Below are 16,308 nucleotides of genomic sequence, written 5' to 3' on the forward strand. Positions count from 1 at the left end.
GGCGGTGGTGGCACACGCCTTTAATCCCAGCACTCGGGAGGCAGAGGCAGGCGGGTCTCTGTAAGTTTGAGGCCAGCCTGGTCTATAGAAAGAGTTCCAGGAGAGCCAGGGCTACAGAGGGAAACCCTGACTCAAAAACAAACAAACAAATTCAAAACCCAAACTGAAAAACAAAAGGTAATTTTTTTTTTTTGGTTTTTCGAGACAGGGTTTCTCTGTGGCTTTGGAGCCTGTCCTGGAACTAGCTCTGTAGACCAGGCTGGTCTCGAACTCACAGAGATCCGCCTGCCTCTGCCTCCCAAGTGCTGGGATTAAAGGCGTGCGCCACCATCGCCTGGCTCTCAAAAGGTAATTTTCAATAATGGAATTAATTTATAATTATTAGTAAATAAACTATCATATTCAAAGATAATATCTTTATGATCACGTGAGTTGACTTGAACATTGTTTTTTTCTAAAGGTGAGCTTGCAATGCCTGCAATCCTCTAACAGAATCACTTACTTCTAGAAATTTCCTCTTCAGTATTCAAGAAATATTCAGGGCTAGAGAGAAGGCTCCATGGTTAAGAGCACGGATTATTCTTCCAGAGGACCTTAATTTGGTTCCCAGAACCCACATTTGTGATTCACAACTACCTGTCATTTCAGCTCCTGGGAATCCAACACCCTCTTCTGGGTTCTAAGGGCAGCAGAACATGCATGGCATATAAATACACATAAACACAAATACAATAAAATAAAATGTAAAAGAAAGATTGAGCCAGGCAGGTGACACACACCTGTAATCCCAGTTCTAAGGAGGCAGAGGCAGAAGAATTTCAGTGTCATTGAGGCCAGCATGTAGCAAGGCCTTGTTTTAATAAAAAGCAAAAATAAAGTCAGGCGGTGGTGGTGGTGCACACCTTTAATCCCAGCACTCGGGAGGCAGAGGCAGGCGGATCTCTGGGCGTTTGAGGCCAGCCTGGTCTATAGAGCGAGTTCCAGGACAACTTGAGCTATTAAACAGAGAAACTCTGTTTGGAGGGGAAAAAAAGACAAAAGAAAGATTCTATTTGCCTCATGTGTGCCAGGAGACATTCAGGCTTTCTGAGAAAAGGGAAACCAGGCATTCTGGGAAGGACTTGGAGGCGAGAACAAAGAAAGTTCTCAAGGCAGGAAACTGGGAAGCGTTTTCAGCACCAAGGACAGAGCTACAGACTCCCTCAGGACCCTGGACAGAGCAACTGATCGCGCCTGCGGGGGAACCCAACCACGTTGGTGTCACCGAGAAACCTGAGCGCTTGCCTTCTTTTTCTACATCCCTTCAGAAGACCTCAGCCACCGACTTCTGAAGCTCAGGAGAAGAGGTACAGGGAGTAGGTACTGATTCACGGGAGCGGGTTATGCAAATAGAGGGCTTCGGTTGTTACACTCCGTAAAGATTTACCAGTCCCATTGGGAATAGGGCACTGTTAATGATACTTATGTTTTTTAGCTAAGTAACAGAAGGCTCACCAGAGTCTTTTTTTTAAAATCCTCCAAAGTCCTATCTCATACATTTTACGCTCAAAACTTTAGTCTCGTGCAAAGCACTTCCTAGGGAAGAGGAAAATATTCTTCATAGTTACTGATTCTCCTCCCTAACTCCATTATCTTTTTTCTCGTTCTTAGATGCACACGTGCCCATGAGTGTGCACCAACACGCACACAGCTGCAGCGTGTGAACCACAAGAGATTCTACACATTCATGGAGAAGCCTGAATTCAGGGTAAGCGAATGCCCCTGAAAGCAGGCTCTGTCCCTTTAAATGGGTTGTAGCGGTGGGGGAGGGGAACTGACCGGAGCTGGCATTGTCCAGTTTGAACTGAGCACCGGAAGTGAAGGGGCAGGGCCAGGGCCGTGCACTGAGCCCCGGGCCATTGTCCATCTCTGACCAGGGCAGTGGCCACCCCCCCCCCCCCCCCCGGTCCACCCTCTTTATCTTCTAGTAGGGAGTTTACCTCTTCAAATGAGAAACCTCCCTATCCAGTCCTTCCACCAGCCACGCTACCCGGAGGGGAGCGCAATTTAGGAAGGTGACTGAGGGCAGGAGGGTCTGGGAAGCAGAGTGTCCCGGGTACTGGAGGAAGTGCCTCCACCCACAGTATTACCCTCTGCCAGCAAGGGATGGGACAGGACGGGACGCGCCGGACAGGATGAGGAGGCAGTTATCAGAGGACACTCGTCCAGGCTTCCCCCATGCTCTCCCAGGAAGCTCTCTACCTAGGACCAACTTTAGATGCAGGCTGGGAAGGAAGCAAAGGATTCTCTGCACAAATCAACTAGCAGCTTGTTTCTGATTGGGACAAACCCAGAGGAACTGATGTTGAGACTTTGGAGATGCAGACATCTATTTGTAGTCAGAGGCAGGCTGAGTTTGAGAGGCAGCGCCTAGGTCAAGAGAGATCAGCTCTGTGGGGTCTCCTGCCGCCTCCCTGCACCCATATTCTGGCTTCCTAGTACCCAGAACTCCAGGTCTATCTAAGCACACGGGGGTGGGGGGTGAGAGCAGGTCAGCGCCAAGCAGCCGGGTCAGCTCGGAGGCCTGAGGGGGAAGGGGGGAGGGGCGCTGAGGGGCTGGGGGAGGGCTCATCCATTTCTCCCTTGACAGGTGGTTTGTGTTTCTGATTGGACAGCGCCAACAGGCTCACACCTCCCTCCCCCAACTCTCTGGAATGTATAATTATCTGCCCGGGGGGGGGGGGTTTGGGGGGGAAAGAGTGTGTGTGGTCACGTGGTTATAAAACTCCCCCCCCGTCCCCCACCTGTGTGTGTGGTCACGTGGTTATAAAACTACTCCCCCCCCCCAGGTCCCCCACCTGTGTCTGCTTCAGGTACCCGCATTGAGTCCTTAAAGTGCAGTACCCTAAATTCTGGGGTACTAAAGACTCCTAGGGCAAAAGACCCCCTTGTCCTGATATGCGTATGTGGAGGGGGTGTCAAATCTCAAGGTTCTGGGAAGGGACACCCCAGAGGTGTCAGAGACCAGAGCAGTGGGGGAGGGCGGGAGCCAGAGCCGGAGGGAAAGGGAGGGGTAATGAGAGAGGGGAGGGGAGGGGGCTGCCCGCGGGGGGTTGGGTCATTGTCTTTTAGAATTTGGGAGCCTTTGAAAAGCCGTGGGCCCTCCCACCGCTATTGTGCGGGGGAAGATGTAGCAGCCTCTTCTCCGAACCACCCCTTTGCCTCCGGACTTCTCTGGGGCCAGCAGCCGCCCGACCTGGGGCCCGGGGCCACGGGCTCAGCCGACGACCATGGGCTCGGTGTCCAACCAGCAGTTTGCAGGTTCGAGCTTGCGATTCAGCGGGCACACCTTAGGGTGCAGGGCGCCCAAGAGCTAAATAGAAGGGAGGTGGGAAAGTGTCCCACGGACTTGCTCGCGGGACCCCAAGTCCCTGCGGCCTCCTGCTTCTTGGGGCCATCTCTGGAGCAGGGAACCCTGGTGTTCCAGTGGCTTGCGCGCCGAGTCTGTGGGGGCGGAGGGAGAGAAGAGGAGGGGCCTGTCCCGCCGCGTGTGCACGGGCAACATGTTGTGGGAAGACATGCAAAACTTTCGGGGCTTCAGCATCCTCGGTGTAACCTTGGGGAGGCAGCCTGGACAGGTTTCTTCTTAGCAGCTGTTTGGTAGCTGCCTCCTCCTGGGTGTCTATCGCGGGCTCAACACCGAGATCTCCCAGACGGGTCCCAGAGAGGGCCCTGCGATGGCATGGCCCCCAGCTGATCACCTGGCCCTCCCTGTCTCCAGGTGGCTGCGCCAAGGCAGCGGAGAAGGCGCCCGAGGAGGCGCCGGCTGACGCGGCTCGGGCGGCAGACGAGCCGCAGCTGCTGCACGGGGCCGGCATCTGTAAGTGGTTCAACGTGCGCATGGGGTTCGGCTTCCTGTCCATGACCGCCCGCGCCGGGGTCGCGCTCGACCCCCCGGTGGACGTCTTTGTGCACCAGGTGAGACTGATTCTAGTAACTTGGCTAGGAAAAAGAAAAACTGGGTGTTATATGTATAGGCTTGGCTGATGGCCGCTCCTGTTGGATTGGAGGCGATAAAGGACACTCATTGTGCGTCCTTATCTGCCGGGACACCCCAATTTTGAGTTTCGAGTAACTACGGTGGAGCAAGGAGGAGGCACCACTGATTACCAGCACCCCCTCCCCGCCCCCTTCCGGGAACCCCTCCGGCTTACCACGTGTCTATTACCTCTTTTCCCCTGGGAAGGGAGCAGGGGGCAGGGAGGTGACCCCATGTGGCAGAAACTAAGGTTGTATTGTGCTTGTCGGTGGGGGAGGGCGAGCAGGCCAACCAGGGAAGCACATGCAGGGCCTTGAGTTCTGAAGGTCTGAATGTAGTTCACAGGGCAGGGGAGTGTGGCTGATTTGCCACCCTTCCCACGGGCATGAACCTGCGAAGTCAGGCTCTTCCCCTGTTTTAAGTGCAGACCTCAGTCAGGTGGCCACCTAAAAAGCCAGGTCCTGTGGCCAGAATAGGTTTGGCAGATCCCGGAAGGATGAACGTGTGGCTGAAAAGCTCCCCTAGAAGGCTGGTTACGGTTCAGAACTAGCAGGCACCTCTGCTGTCCACCAGGTCCTGCCAGGCAGGAAAACGTTAAGCGAAGCCTTCATTCCTGGCTGGGCCAGTCTAGGAAGGAGACTTGGGTCGGTGCAATCCCAAGTTCTCAGTTAAAGAAGGGCAGCGCAGTGGGGAGTGAAATTCAGTGTCGAGGGGCAGGCCGTGGAAGGAGGCTGGCCTCTTGTCCTATTCTCCTCAGTTTGGCATTTATGGCCCCAGACAGCCATTGATTGCTGTCCCTAACATTCCTAACCCTAAATAAGGAAGGGAATAGTAGAGTCTCCAGGTTCTCTTCCTTACTCGCCTTTATCTCTCAGCATCTGACTGTTGTTCAAGTGCTCCCCGAGCCTCGCTGGTTAGGAGGTTCCTGCTACCCTGCCTCCCACGTTAGTGGTTAAGGAGAGAAGAAATTGCTAATCCTTGGCCCTGGAGCTTGACACCCGGTCCGGGCAGGGAGGGGTTACTTCAGGGAGGTTAGCTTTAGGAGCTGTGGGGGAGGGGAAAGGAGGATGTGGGGATTAAGAGTTGGAGCCTGAGGGATGGCGCTCTTGAGGGGGAGGGGTGGGGAAGGAGATGCTGGACCGACTGGTTGGAGGCTGCAGTGAAGACTGAACATTGCCCTCCAGTCAGGAGGTTGATGGGGGAAACTAGGTGGATTTGTGTTGAAGGAATTTTGGGACCAGCTCTCTGCTCTGCTGTTGGTGTGCTAGGGTCGCTGGGCTTCTGGAACATGTGTTTAAGGGACCTACAGCGGTACCTTTAGCTACTTCCTTGAAATACCACCCCCCATCACTATACAACCAGACTGCTGGTTTCTGGATGGTGGCTTTGTGCCCCCCATCTCATTTACATATGTGAATGATAACTCCCAGGAAGTAATTGTGAGAGAGAAGGGAATTGGCCTCTTTAGATCTATTAAATCACTTTATTGCAGGAACCCTCTTTGAATGGCCCTCCTCCGCGGGTGGCAAGCCGTCCCTCACTCTCCCATTTAGCAGATCACAGCGATTCAGATCTCTCCTGGTCTGGAGATGGGCTGGACAGTTTTCCCAATTTGGGGAGGCTGGGATATAAAGGAGGTGCAAAGCTTTCTTGATTCCTTCCAAAGGCTAAGACTCCTTGGTGGTGTGCCAGACTTAGCCTTAGGATCATAGCAATAGGGACTCAGGAGCATGTGTGTGTGTGTGGGGGGGGGGAGCAGTCAGTACATACCAGCCTGGAGAGCTATGTCCACCAGCCCAAATTTGAAGTTTTTGTGTGTTTGGTTTCCTATATTTTCTTTCTCCTTTTTTTTTTTTTTTGGTGGGGGGGAGGGTACAGAATTTCACTGTCTTTAACTGTGGCTGGCCTGGACTTTGTTCTGTAGATCAGGCTGGCTTCTAACTCGATCTGCCTGCCTCTGCCTCCTGGATGTTGGGACTAAAGGCCCCAGCTCCCGGCTGGCACCCATATTTGGAGATGTTCCTCTCTAACCTGCACTCTCCCCTCACTGTAATTGGTGTTTTGCCGCAGCCTGAGGTTGCACGGGCTCGTCCCACACTCTGGCGCCCACACTCTGGCGTAATTTAGGCTGGTGACCCGAGTTATCCGTGCTGGAGGAATGTTGTAGACACAGGTAATCTCTGAAACTTGTTTACTTCAGGCGAGTGTCCGCGAGGCAGAGGAAGAAGTGTTTAATGGAACTTTATGTTCTGGCGTTGGGGTGGAAGGGAGGAAAGAAACTCAAGACATTTGTCATGCCATGGAAAGGGAGGGGCTCAGGATCAACCCTTCTGAGAGTGAGGGGATAGGTTCTCAGCACCCTGTTAGAGACTGCCCTCCTGCTGATCCACATACCAAACATTCTTACATTTTGGGGCAGCAGCTTACACTGTAGTACAGGCAGGCCTGGGAGTCACTTTAGCCAAGCTCACCTATAGTTTGGTGACACTCCTTTCTTTGCCTTGGCCTTCTCCTCTGTCTGATCTGCATATACCTCATCCTGTTTACAGGAGAAGAGTAGGCAGATCAGGCTATGACACAGGTTTGTCTAATACCCATTAGGTTCAGCCATAGCTCCCTTTAGATCTTGAAATCTATGGCAGGAATTGATTAGACTAGTCTCCGTATCTTGCCAGATATCTATATAGTCATCAAAAATGGTTGGGAAGTCGCCGACCACTTTAAGTTTTGGTTTAAGTCTGGTTTCCTGTGGCCCAAAATGTAGGCCACCAAGATTTGTAGGAAGTATTGGTTTTCAGCATTTTTTCAGAACATAGTTTTTTGCTAAGGCAGGCTCTTTTGTAGCACAGGCTAGCCTCCATCCTCCTACCTATGTATCTCCAGTGTTGGAATTGTGGGTGTGCACAGCTACCATCTGGCCCAGGTGAAGACCATAATGAACTATACATTGTGTTTGAACAAAAATTCAATATTGACACAGAAATTGAAGCTAAAACTGCTTAAGCCACAATGACTTAGACCTACACCACATACCTGAGGCTAGGATACCAAACTTGGGTTGTGGGACAGTGTGTAGGATCTTGGCTTCCTGATTTATAACATTGCATGGATTGACCGTTGTGAATATCCTGTCAAGAGAAGAACTTGACTGTCTAGGTGATTTTTATACTGCATTCTTTTTTTTATTTTTCGAGACAGGGTTTCTCCGTAGCTTTTGGTTCCTGTCCTGGAACTAGCTCTTGTAGACCAGGCTGGCCTCGAACTCACAGAGATCCGCCTGCCTCTGCCTCCCGAGTGCTGGGATTAAAGGCGTGCGCCACCACCGCCCGGCTATACTGCATTCTTGATCTAAATGAATGACTATGGAAATGAAAACAGGTGAGGGAATCTGGAGGACCAGGAGTAGACAGTGTCTTCACCAGAGGACAGGGAAGGTGGTAGATAAGACTGCTTTCTTTCTGGGCTGATTACCATGGCTTGGCCCCGTATAGTGTGCCATGAGTATTTGTGGGGTACATGTTGACAGCTTACAACTCCAAACCCCAGAACTTTGGCTCCATTAAGATCATCTTGGATTCAAGCCCAGGAACACTACCTGTCATTCCCATGTCAGTGGGAAAAGGTGGCTTAAAAATACGGGTTTTTGTAGAGTTGGTATAAAGAAGCCCGTGTGTTATTTTGGCATCTTCAAATATTTTGGTGTTCTCTTTGAGGCGGCATGCCTCCAGAGAACAGCCTGGGTGATGCTTTGCCACCGTCCCAAACAAAGCTTCCAATATGGCAACTGTCTGCCTTGTTAATGGTGAGGTTGCTGCCTGCACTGTCAGTGGTTTCCAGGGTGTAAGGCACAAACATAGCCAGGCATAGCCAGGGCTCAAACGTTCCTTTTTTTCTTTTTTCTTTTTTTTTTTTTCTTTTTTGGAGAAACTTACATCTGCATGAAGAGCAGCAAGCCTGTGTAGTCCAAGCCTGGGAGGTTTCAGCAGGAAACATTCATAATGGTACAGACCTTTTAAGCATGGTTTCGTGTTGCTGTTAGAAACCAGTATGATGGCTTTTTCTTCTATGGTTTTGGCATAAACTTCAGGAAGCTTTTCATTCCCATTCGCACCCTGCACTCCTTGCTCACAGCCGAGGATCGGGGTTGGATGGGAAGAGAGCTTGCTGCCCTTGCATCTCCAGCATCTTGAGGAATGGAAGGACCAGGAAAAACCACCATGAGGAAAGAGGCGAGGTGTAGGTGCCCTCCGTTCAGAGCCTCGCGCAGGCTGATACCCCATCTGGTGGAGAGCTGCGGAGGAGCATTTGTTCTGGGCTGCTTAGCAGAGGTGAATGGCAGCTAACCTTAGAACAAGCTCTGTGCCTCTACCTGCGAGGCTTGGGTGAAGCCTTGACACCAGAGTGTCACCACTGTGTGGAGTCTTTCAGATGAAAAGGCATTTAGGAGTTTAAATTAAGCACAGCTAGAAGAAAAGATGTCTGACTTGCCTTTATTGGACCTTGCTACCAGCAAGACCAGGCTCGTGGCAGTCAGCCCAACATTTGTCCTTCCTTTCTTTCTTTGTTTTTTTTTTTTGTTTTGTTTTGTTTTGTTTTTCGAGACAGGGTTTCTCTGTGGTTTCTGGAGCCTGTCCTGGAACTAGCTCTTGTAGACCAAGCTGGTCTCGAACTCACAGAGATCCGCCTCCCTCTACCTCCCGAGTGCTGGGATTAAAGGTGTGCGGCACCACCGCCCGGCTTCCTTTCTTGATACTCTGACCAAGGTGCTTATTTTTATCTGTAGTTCTTCCTTGGAGCTTCTGTCCCAGGCACTCCCAAATACATACTGGGCTAGTCTCCTCACTTTGTTAGGGTTTCCGGTCAGATTTCTCCGCTTAAGCACGTCGCTAACCTTCAAGGCATTTATGAACCTTCTGGTTGTAATGCCGCATGATTTTGACAGGAGTGTTTAGCACCCTGCTCAGTCTAAAGTGAGCATTGATATGTATTTTGGTTACTCAACCTAGAATTGGTCAGAGAGATGCATAGGGTCACCCAAACCTGCAATGTCCCGAGGTGCTGGAGAAGAGCAGAGAAACCCTTCTTTTGGTCCTGGTCAACTGTTGCAAAGTCTCCCACAAAGAAAGAAGCAGAGCGAAATGGTTTGTGCAAGCCACAAGAGACAGGAGAGTCACAGCTCAATCTGACCCTTTGCTTACTTACTTTTTTTTGGCTCACATTTCTTAGATGACACGGTATATGTGGGTTTAGTCAGGTGTTGATACTTGATTGGGGTATTGGGGTATTTGATATGGTGGCGGGTGGGGGTTCCTCAGGACAGAAGGAAAAAGCCAGGAAGTGTGTAACCGAAAAGAGCAGCAGGGGGGGAAGAAATGCTGTAACTCCCCCACCACCAGGCTGCCCACGTGACTAACTCCAATAGGTTGGAGAAAGGAGAATGGGATTCCTAGCCCTCTTCCCCTTGAAATATTTATCTGCTGCGGGAAGGATTTGACAGAAGGCGCCTTAGGGGAAGCGTCCTCTTTATTAGTCCATCCTGGAGGCACAGGGAGGGTGCTGGGGTGGGGGGCAGAGAGAAGATGACTGTTAGTTGACTAGCAAACTTCCCCTTCCTGGGGTCTGACTGGAGGAGAGGTTCTGAAGCCATTCCTCTCACCCCACCAAGGTGTAGAGGAAGGAAGGAACTGGTCCGATTTGAATGTGGGGGAGGGTGGGAGAGAGCCATCCTAGGGGGATCTGTGCCTTGGAACTCCAGGAATCCGACCACCAGAACCAACCAGTGTCAACCCTTTGTTCCCTGGGGCAGGGCTCTATTGGGGGAGCTCAGGCCATGCCCCTCCCCCCCAGGGCCTTTGCTTTTTTTTTTTTTTTCTTTTTTCTTTTTTTTTTTTTTTTGAGGAGATGGGGAGAGAGGCGGGGCCCTGCTTTGTGTGTGGTTGGGGGTGGAAGAAGAATTTCCAGGCTCCTTTTAGATGCTGGCCCTGGGAGTCTGGCTTGGTGGGGCTGCACACTGATTTACCTATCTGATAAGGGAAGAATTCAAACTATGTTTTAGAAAGGAGTGGGGGGAGGGGGATAGGCAGCCACCCCTGGAGACCACCAGTTTAAATCCTGCCCAGCCTTTCTGTTGAGGTGCTTGCAGGGGCGGTCTTAAGCAGATCTCTAGTGGTGGAGGAGCTGAGGGGGTTCGTCAGTCTCCTTCCCTTACCATTTGTACTGCCCGCCCGCCCCCCACCCCCCCACCCCCCCCACCCCCAACCCCCCACCCCCAACCCCCCACCCCCCACCCGGTCTCACAAGTCTTAAGAGTGGGTAGAAGAGGGAGGTGGTGTTCTCCCAAAGCTGGATCTCAGAGAGGGGCTGGGTTGAGTTTTTTTGTTTTGTTTTGAGTTCCCAAGAATGGTTAGTAATAAAAGCAGAGTTAATCTGAGCATCCCAACACTTGGCTCTTACTGGTACCCTGTCTCCCTCTAGTCTGAAAGATAATTGGTCCTCTTAGAGGCTCTCCCGTGGCTGGTGGAGTGTCAGCTGCTTTTCATGTGTAAAACCTCACAGCCTCACCATGAAGTCAGGGTATACTCCATTTTACAAATGAGAAAGGAGGGAACAAGCTCCTAAACTCAATTCTTAACCAGCTGGATCACAGCTGGAATCGCCCGCCCAGGCAGTGTGTTGGTCTGGCTCCCCAGGTACCTCCCTTGCTAGCTCCTCTTGGTTTTTGGGTGGTTTCTGTGCACTGGGGCCTGAGAGGTGGGTCCTATTGAACATTATAATACTTGTATTTCCTTTTTAAGTTTTTCCCCCCTTGCTCACATCAGATTGAAGCAGGGGGTTAGGAAGTCACCATCCCTGCCTGTTTCTGTGGGTGTGAAACACTAGGAGAGACCCGGGTGGAGTATGCTTAGCATGTGTATGATTTTGGTTCAATCCCAAGCACCCTTTATAAAAATTGAAAGAATATATCTTCTGTGATGCAATAATTACAAATAGTCATGCAAGGTTAGTAAGTCCATGCCCTTCAGAATCTGGACTTTGTTTAGGCTGAAATGGCCTGCTTGCTTTATGATGTCTACTCTAGGCCTAATCTGTTAATTCCAGCCTTCAGGAGGCTGAGGTGAAAGATTTCCAGTTCAAGGCCAGCGTGGACTACTTAGCAGGATAAACACTTAAAAGCAGATTGGCGGGGCAGCGATGGTGGCACACGCCTTTAATCCCAGCACTCAGGAGGCAGAGGCAGGCGGATCTCTGTGAGTTCGAGACCAGCCTGGTCTACAGAGCTAGTTCCAGGACAGGCTCCAAAGCCGCAGAGAAACCCTGTCTCGAAAAACAAAAAACAAAAAAAACAAAACAAGCAGATCGGGCTGGAGAGAAGGCTCAGAGGTTAAGAGCATTGCCTGCTCTTCCAAAGGTCCTGAGTTCAATTCCCGGGCAACCACATGGTGGCTCACAACCATCTGTAATGAGGTCTGGTGCCCTCTTCTGGCCTTCAGGCATACATGCAGACAGAATATTGTATACATAATAAATAAATATATTTTTTAAAAAAGACAAACAGATCTTTGAGTTCTAGGTAGACAGGTCTACATGGTGAGTTCTAGGCCAGTCAAGGCTACATAGTGAGACCCTGTCTTAAAAAGAAAGAAAAAAAAAGAAACCAGGACTTACCTATTTTGCTGAGGACACTTAAGACCTCATTCAGCCTGGAGGATGGGTATGTCGCCCAAGTCTGTGCTCTTCTTCACCAACACCCTAGATGGAGGTCTGGTTTGTGTACTATCAACTAAATTAAAACAAAAGCTAGGTCGGATGCTGGTGAGGCGCAGCTTTAGCAGAGGCAGGCAGATCTCTGAGTTCAAGGACAGCCAGGGCTACACAGAGAATTCTGTTTTGAAAAACAAATCCCCCCCCCCAAAAAAAATCCCAAAAGTTAGAATGATGGAGGAATTTGTCCCCCACCTGGCTAATAGGATTTTTTTTTCTCGCTTATTTTCCTAGAGTCCTAGTGTGAAGTATTCTACCAGCTAGAATACCAGTGGACCTCGTTAATGCTGATGGTCCTGGCTAGGTGCACAGAGGTCCCTTTGTTTCTCTGAGCTCATGTCCTTTTTCTGTGCGTGTTTGTGTGCTGGCAAGAGGGTCTCTAGATAACCATCTGTGTAGATCAGGCTGGCCTTAGATACACTGCCTCTGCTGGGATCAAAGGAATGCACTACCAAGCATTTTTTCTCTTGGAAGTGAGAGCCACTGACTGCTCTCTGAGCACACTCTACCATTGAGTCCTGTGTTCTAGGTGAGGGCCTTTTAAAGTGATTGCACACTGAGCTGCTTACTCTAGTTCCAGCTGTGTAGAGACTGTTCTGGGAAGTGCTACCTCCCGAAATAAACAGTAGGGTCTGGTCTGTGCTAATGGTGGCAACCGTGAGCATCGGGCTCCTTTTTAAAGGAGCTGGACTCTGCAAACTGCACTAAGTCTTTATTTCGGACGTGATCATCATTCACAATCAAGTAGTTGACTGTCTGTTTCCTTGTTGCTGGGTGTGCACACGTGGCCCCAGCTGATCAAGAGGCAGGAGACTTTGGAGCTGACAAATCTGAGAGCAGTTTGGGCAACACAGGTGTCAAAAGATAAAAATCTAATTCATTCCCGGAGAATCATGAATTTGAGGCCTGTATGAACCCCATAGTGAGACCCTGTCTCAAAAACCAGAAACCCATACTTCATTAATTCATCCAAAAATGTACCCAGATGAGGTACCAAAATGTGGCATGAACAACAAAACCTGTTGGCTTTTGTATTTTTTAATTTGTGTATACCTGGGTGTATATAGTACACATGGCACATGTGGAGGTCAGAAGACCACATCTGTCCTTCCATCTCATGGGCCCAGAGACTGAGCTTACTAAATTTTCAGGCTTGGCAGCAACTGACTTTACCCACTGAACCACACCCTGCCAGCTTCCTTTTTAAAATGACCTTGAAGAAGCCGTGCAGCCCAGGCTGGTCTCCAGCAGTGCTTTCTGCCCAGGCCTCTGAGTGCTGGCATTGTGGGGTGGCTAGAGGTGTACCACCATACCTGGTACACTAGTATGTGTTTAGTTTTCCCCCCCCAAGTAGTAGCTTCTTGTAGATTTGTCTGATTGTATCTGACTTTTTGTTTCTCTGTTTTGAGACCATGCTGGCCTTGAACCTGTCTTCCTCCTGTTTCAACCTCTCTCCTGAGCCTTGAGATTAGTGCTGTGTCAATAATGCTGGCTTGCCATTCTTATTCTTACCAAATAGGTATTTAATTCCTCCAGATATATTTTGAGCTGGACAGTGGTGGGATGGTGGTGAACGCCTCTAATCCCTGCAATTGGGAGGCAGAGGCAGAGGCAGGTGGATCTGAGTTAGGGTCAGCCTGCTCAACAGATGGAGTTCCAGGCCTCTTAGCTTCTCAACACATTCCTGGAATCTCTCCATGACATTCCATTTTAATCCTTGCCCTGAAACTGACATCAGTTTTCAGTAACATTTTCATGATTTCAGATTTAAAGATTACAGGAATAGACAGACATATTCTCAGTCTTTTCCCCCAGATTCTTTCATTAACATTTTGCCCTCTTTACTGTATCCTTTTATCTCTCTGTGTTTTTTGTTTGTTTGTTTATGTTTTATTGGCGGGGTATGCTTGTGGTGGGGAGAGACAGGGCCTCACTATGGTCCTGGCTGACCTGGAACTCATCCTGATGCATGGGTAAGGTTAACCTCGACCTCAGAGATCCATCTGCGTCTGTCCCCCAAGTGCTGGGATTCGAGCCTTATGCCACCACAAACAAGCCACTTTAGTAACCATAAATATAGCATTAAGTATGTTTCTGTTTAAGTATCTTAATGTGTATTTCCTAAGAATGGAGGCGATTGCTTGCTGTTCTTGTGGTGATCCTACGATTGGGTGACAGGCGTGGGCTGTTTTCTCATCTGTGAAATGGGTTCCTGTCTCACGCAACAGGTAAATGTTCGCAGTTTTGTCTTACAGTAACATCTTGCGTTTCCCTTTGCCAGAGTAAGCTGCACATGGAGGGTTTCCGAAGCCTCAAGGAGGGGGAGGCCGTAGAGTTCACCTTTAAGAAGTCGGCCAAGGGTCTGGAATCCATTCGTGTCACTGGCCCTGGTGGAGTGTTCTGTATTGGGAGTGAGCGGCGGCCAAAGGGGAAGAACACACAGAAACGAAGATCCAAAGGAGACAGGTATGGCTCAGAAGGCGGCTTGTAGAAGTTGCTCAGGATGGTGCTCCCACAGGTCCCACCTGAACCCCGTTACCAGTGAATTTAAGCTTCGGCGATGCAGTCAGTGGTTGCTTGCAACTCCCTTTGTCCTCGGGCTAGTTTCTGTTGCTAGGAGTGACGCTGCCTGTCCATACTGACTTTAGAAGCAAAGGCTACCATGAATATGTATGGGAGCGGCGGTGTAAGATGTTACATATATGTTATCATATGTTATCTACTGTTTCCTTACCAGCTCGCCAATTGCTTACTGTGTGCGTTTTTCCTATGGGGCTTAAAACCTCTTAGCTCTAAAGAGGTAATATTAATTTGGCTTTAGAAACTCTTAGCTTGGTGGTGATGGCGCATGCCTTTAATACTAACAGAGGCAGAGGCAGGGGCATGTGGATCTCTGAGTTGGAGACCAGCCTGGTCTACAGAGTGAGTTCCAAGACAGCCAGGGATATACAGAGAGATCCTGTCACCAAAGGAAAGGAAGAAAATCCTTTCCTTAACCAGGTCTGGTGGAACATGCAGGACTTGAGCAGGGACAAAAAAGGACTGCCACCAGTTGAAGGGTAGTAGGCAGGACTATATAATGAAACCTTGACCCGAAATGAAAATAAAAACTAGGGTTGAAGAGCTGGTTCAGTGGGACCCAGGGGAGGGCTCATCCACCCATCAAGTTGTGTGCCACAGCTGATGTGAGTCTGAAGGTCATCGGGTAGATCTAGAAAGGGCATAATAAAGGGAAAGGTGGTTACAGTGATGAACATGGATGAAGGTGTCATCCCTTAAGGGGCTTCAAACTTCTTCCCATGTTTCCCTCACCTTTACCATTCCGTCTTGTGCCAGGTGCTATAACTGTGGTGGTCTGGATCATCATGCCAAGGAATGCAAGCTGCCGCCCCAGCCCAAGAAGTGCCACTTCTGCCAAAGCATCAACCATATGGTGGCCTCCTGTCCACTGAAGGCCCAGCAGGCCCCCACGTCTCAGGGAAAGCCTGCCTACTTCCGGGAAGAAGAGGAAGAGATCCACAGCCCTGCCCTGCTCCCAGAAGCCCAGAATTGAGGCACAGGAGTGGGGGGGGGGCTATTCTTTTGCTATGGGGGAGTTTGAGGAGGCATCAATCAGGCAGAGTGGAGAAAGTGGGGATAGGGTGGGTTGCGGGTAGCTGGCACTGCCATGTATCTCAGGCCGGGGTTCCCAGTATCACCCTGTCTTCCCTTGGTGGGGGGAAAGGGGGAGGCGATGGAAACTCCAACCATGCTTTATCTAAAGGCAAGTGAAGGTTTTTGTGGGGAACCACCCTAGAACCTGCATGCTTTTAGCTGAGGCTTTAATCCAAAATGACATGCTTTTGAAAGTGGCTGGGACAGGAAGGTTCTTCTGTAGAAGGCTGTGTAATATTTCCCTTGCCCAACAGGGTGTGAAGCGAGTGTAATACCACATTAATGAACCTAACCCTCCAGCTACTACACTCTGGGAGGGACTCTCAGGAGCCAGGCAAGGGGTTTTATTGTTTTGTTTTGTTTTTGTTTTTGTTTTTTTTTTTCCACATCCTGCATACTCAACCCCTTCCTGGGGTGTGGTGCTAGGAACGGGGGTATCTGGCAGTGGGTTGTGATGGCAGCAAAGAGGGTTGGGGATAACCTGCTGTTCTACCTCACTCCCAGCTCTTTTCACTGGCCAGTGTGATTTTTAATTTATTTACTCCCTTGGGTAACTGCACCTTGGGTCCCACTTTCTCCAGGAGGCTAACTGCACTATCTGTGTGCGAATGACGTATCTTGTGCGTTTTAATTTTTTTTTTAATATAAATAATCGGTTTGTATTTTTGTATATTTTAATCTAAGGCCCTCATTCCTGCACTGTGTTCTCAGGTACATGAGCAATCTCAGGGATAAGTCCGCCGGCAGCTCCAGGTCTGCACAGCAGGAACACTTTTTGTTTCGATCACCATGGAGACCAACCATTTGGAATGCACAGCCTATTGAACTACCTCATTTCTGCCGGTTACAGACGGCTTTTCTGCCATATAGTCCTT

The 16,308-nt window shown here is 49.9% G+C and overlaps 1 protein-coding gene across 1 annotated transcript; it reads left to right on the forward strand.

The window, feature by feature from the left end:
- Nucleotides 1-3,269: 3,269 nt before the first annotated feature.
- Nucleotides 3,270-15,332, forward strand: Lin28a (lin-28 homolog A). The gene is made up of 4 exons (XM_041653173.1): nucleotides 3,270-3,300; nucleotides 3,761-3,957; nucleotides 14,061-14,245; nucleotides 15,116-15,332. The coding sequence occupies exons 1-4, from the start codon at nucleotides 3,270-3,272 to the stop codon at nucleotides 15,330-15,332; spliced, it is 630 nt and encodes a 209-aa protein (XP_041509107.1).
- The last annotated feature ends 976 nt before the right edge of the window (nucleotides 15,333-16,308 follow it).

The sequence above is a fragment of the Microtus oregoni genome, unplaced genomic scaffold (assembly GCF_018167655.1).
Source record: "Microtus oregoni isolate MIOR12 unplaced genomic scaffold, Mior012 000005F_ref0000423, whole genome shotgun sequence".
NCBI classification, from domain to species: Eukaryota; Metazoa; Chordata; class Mammalia; order Rodentia; family Cricetidae; genus Microtus; species Microtus oregoni.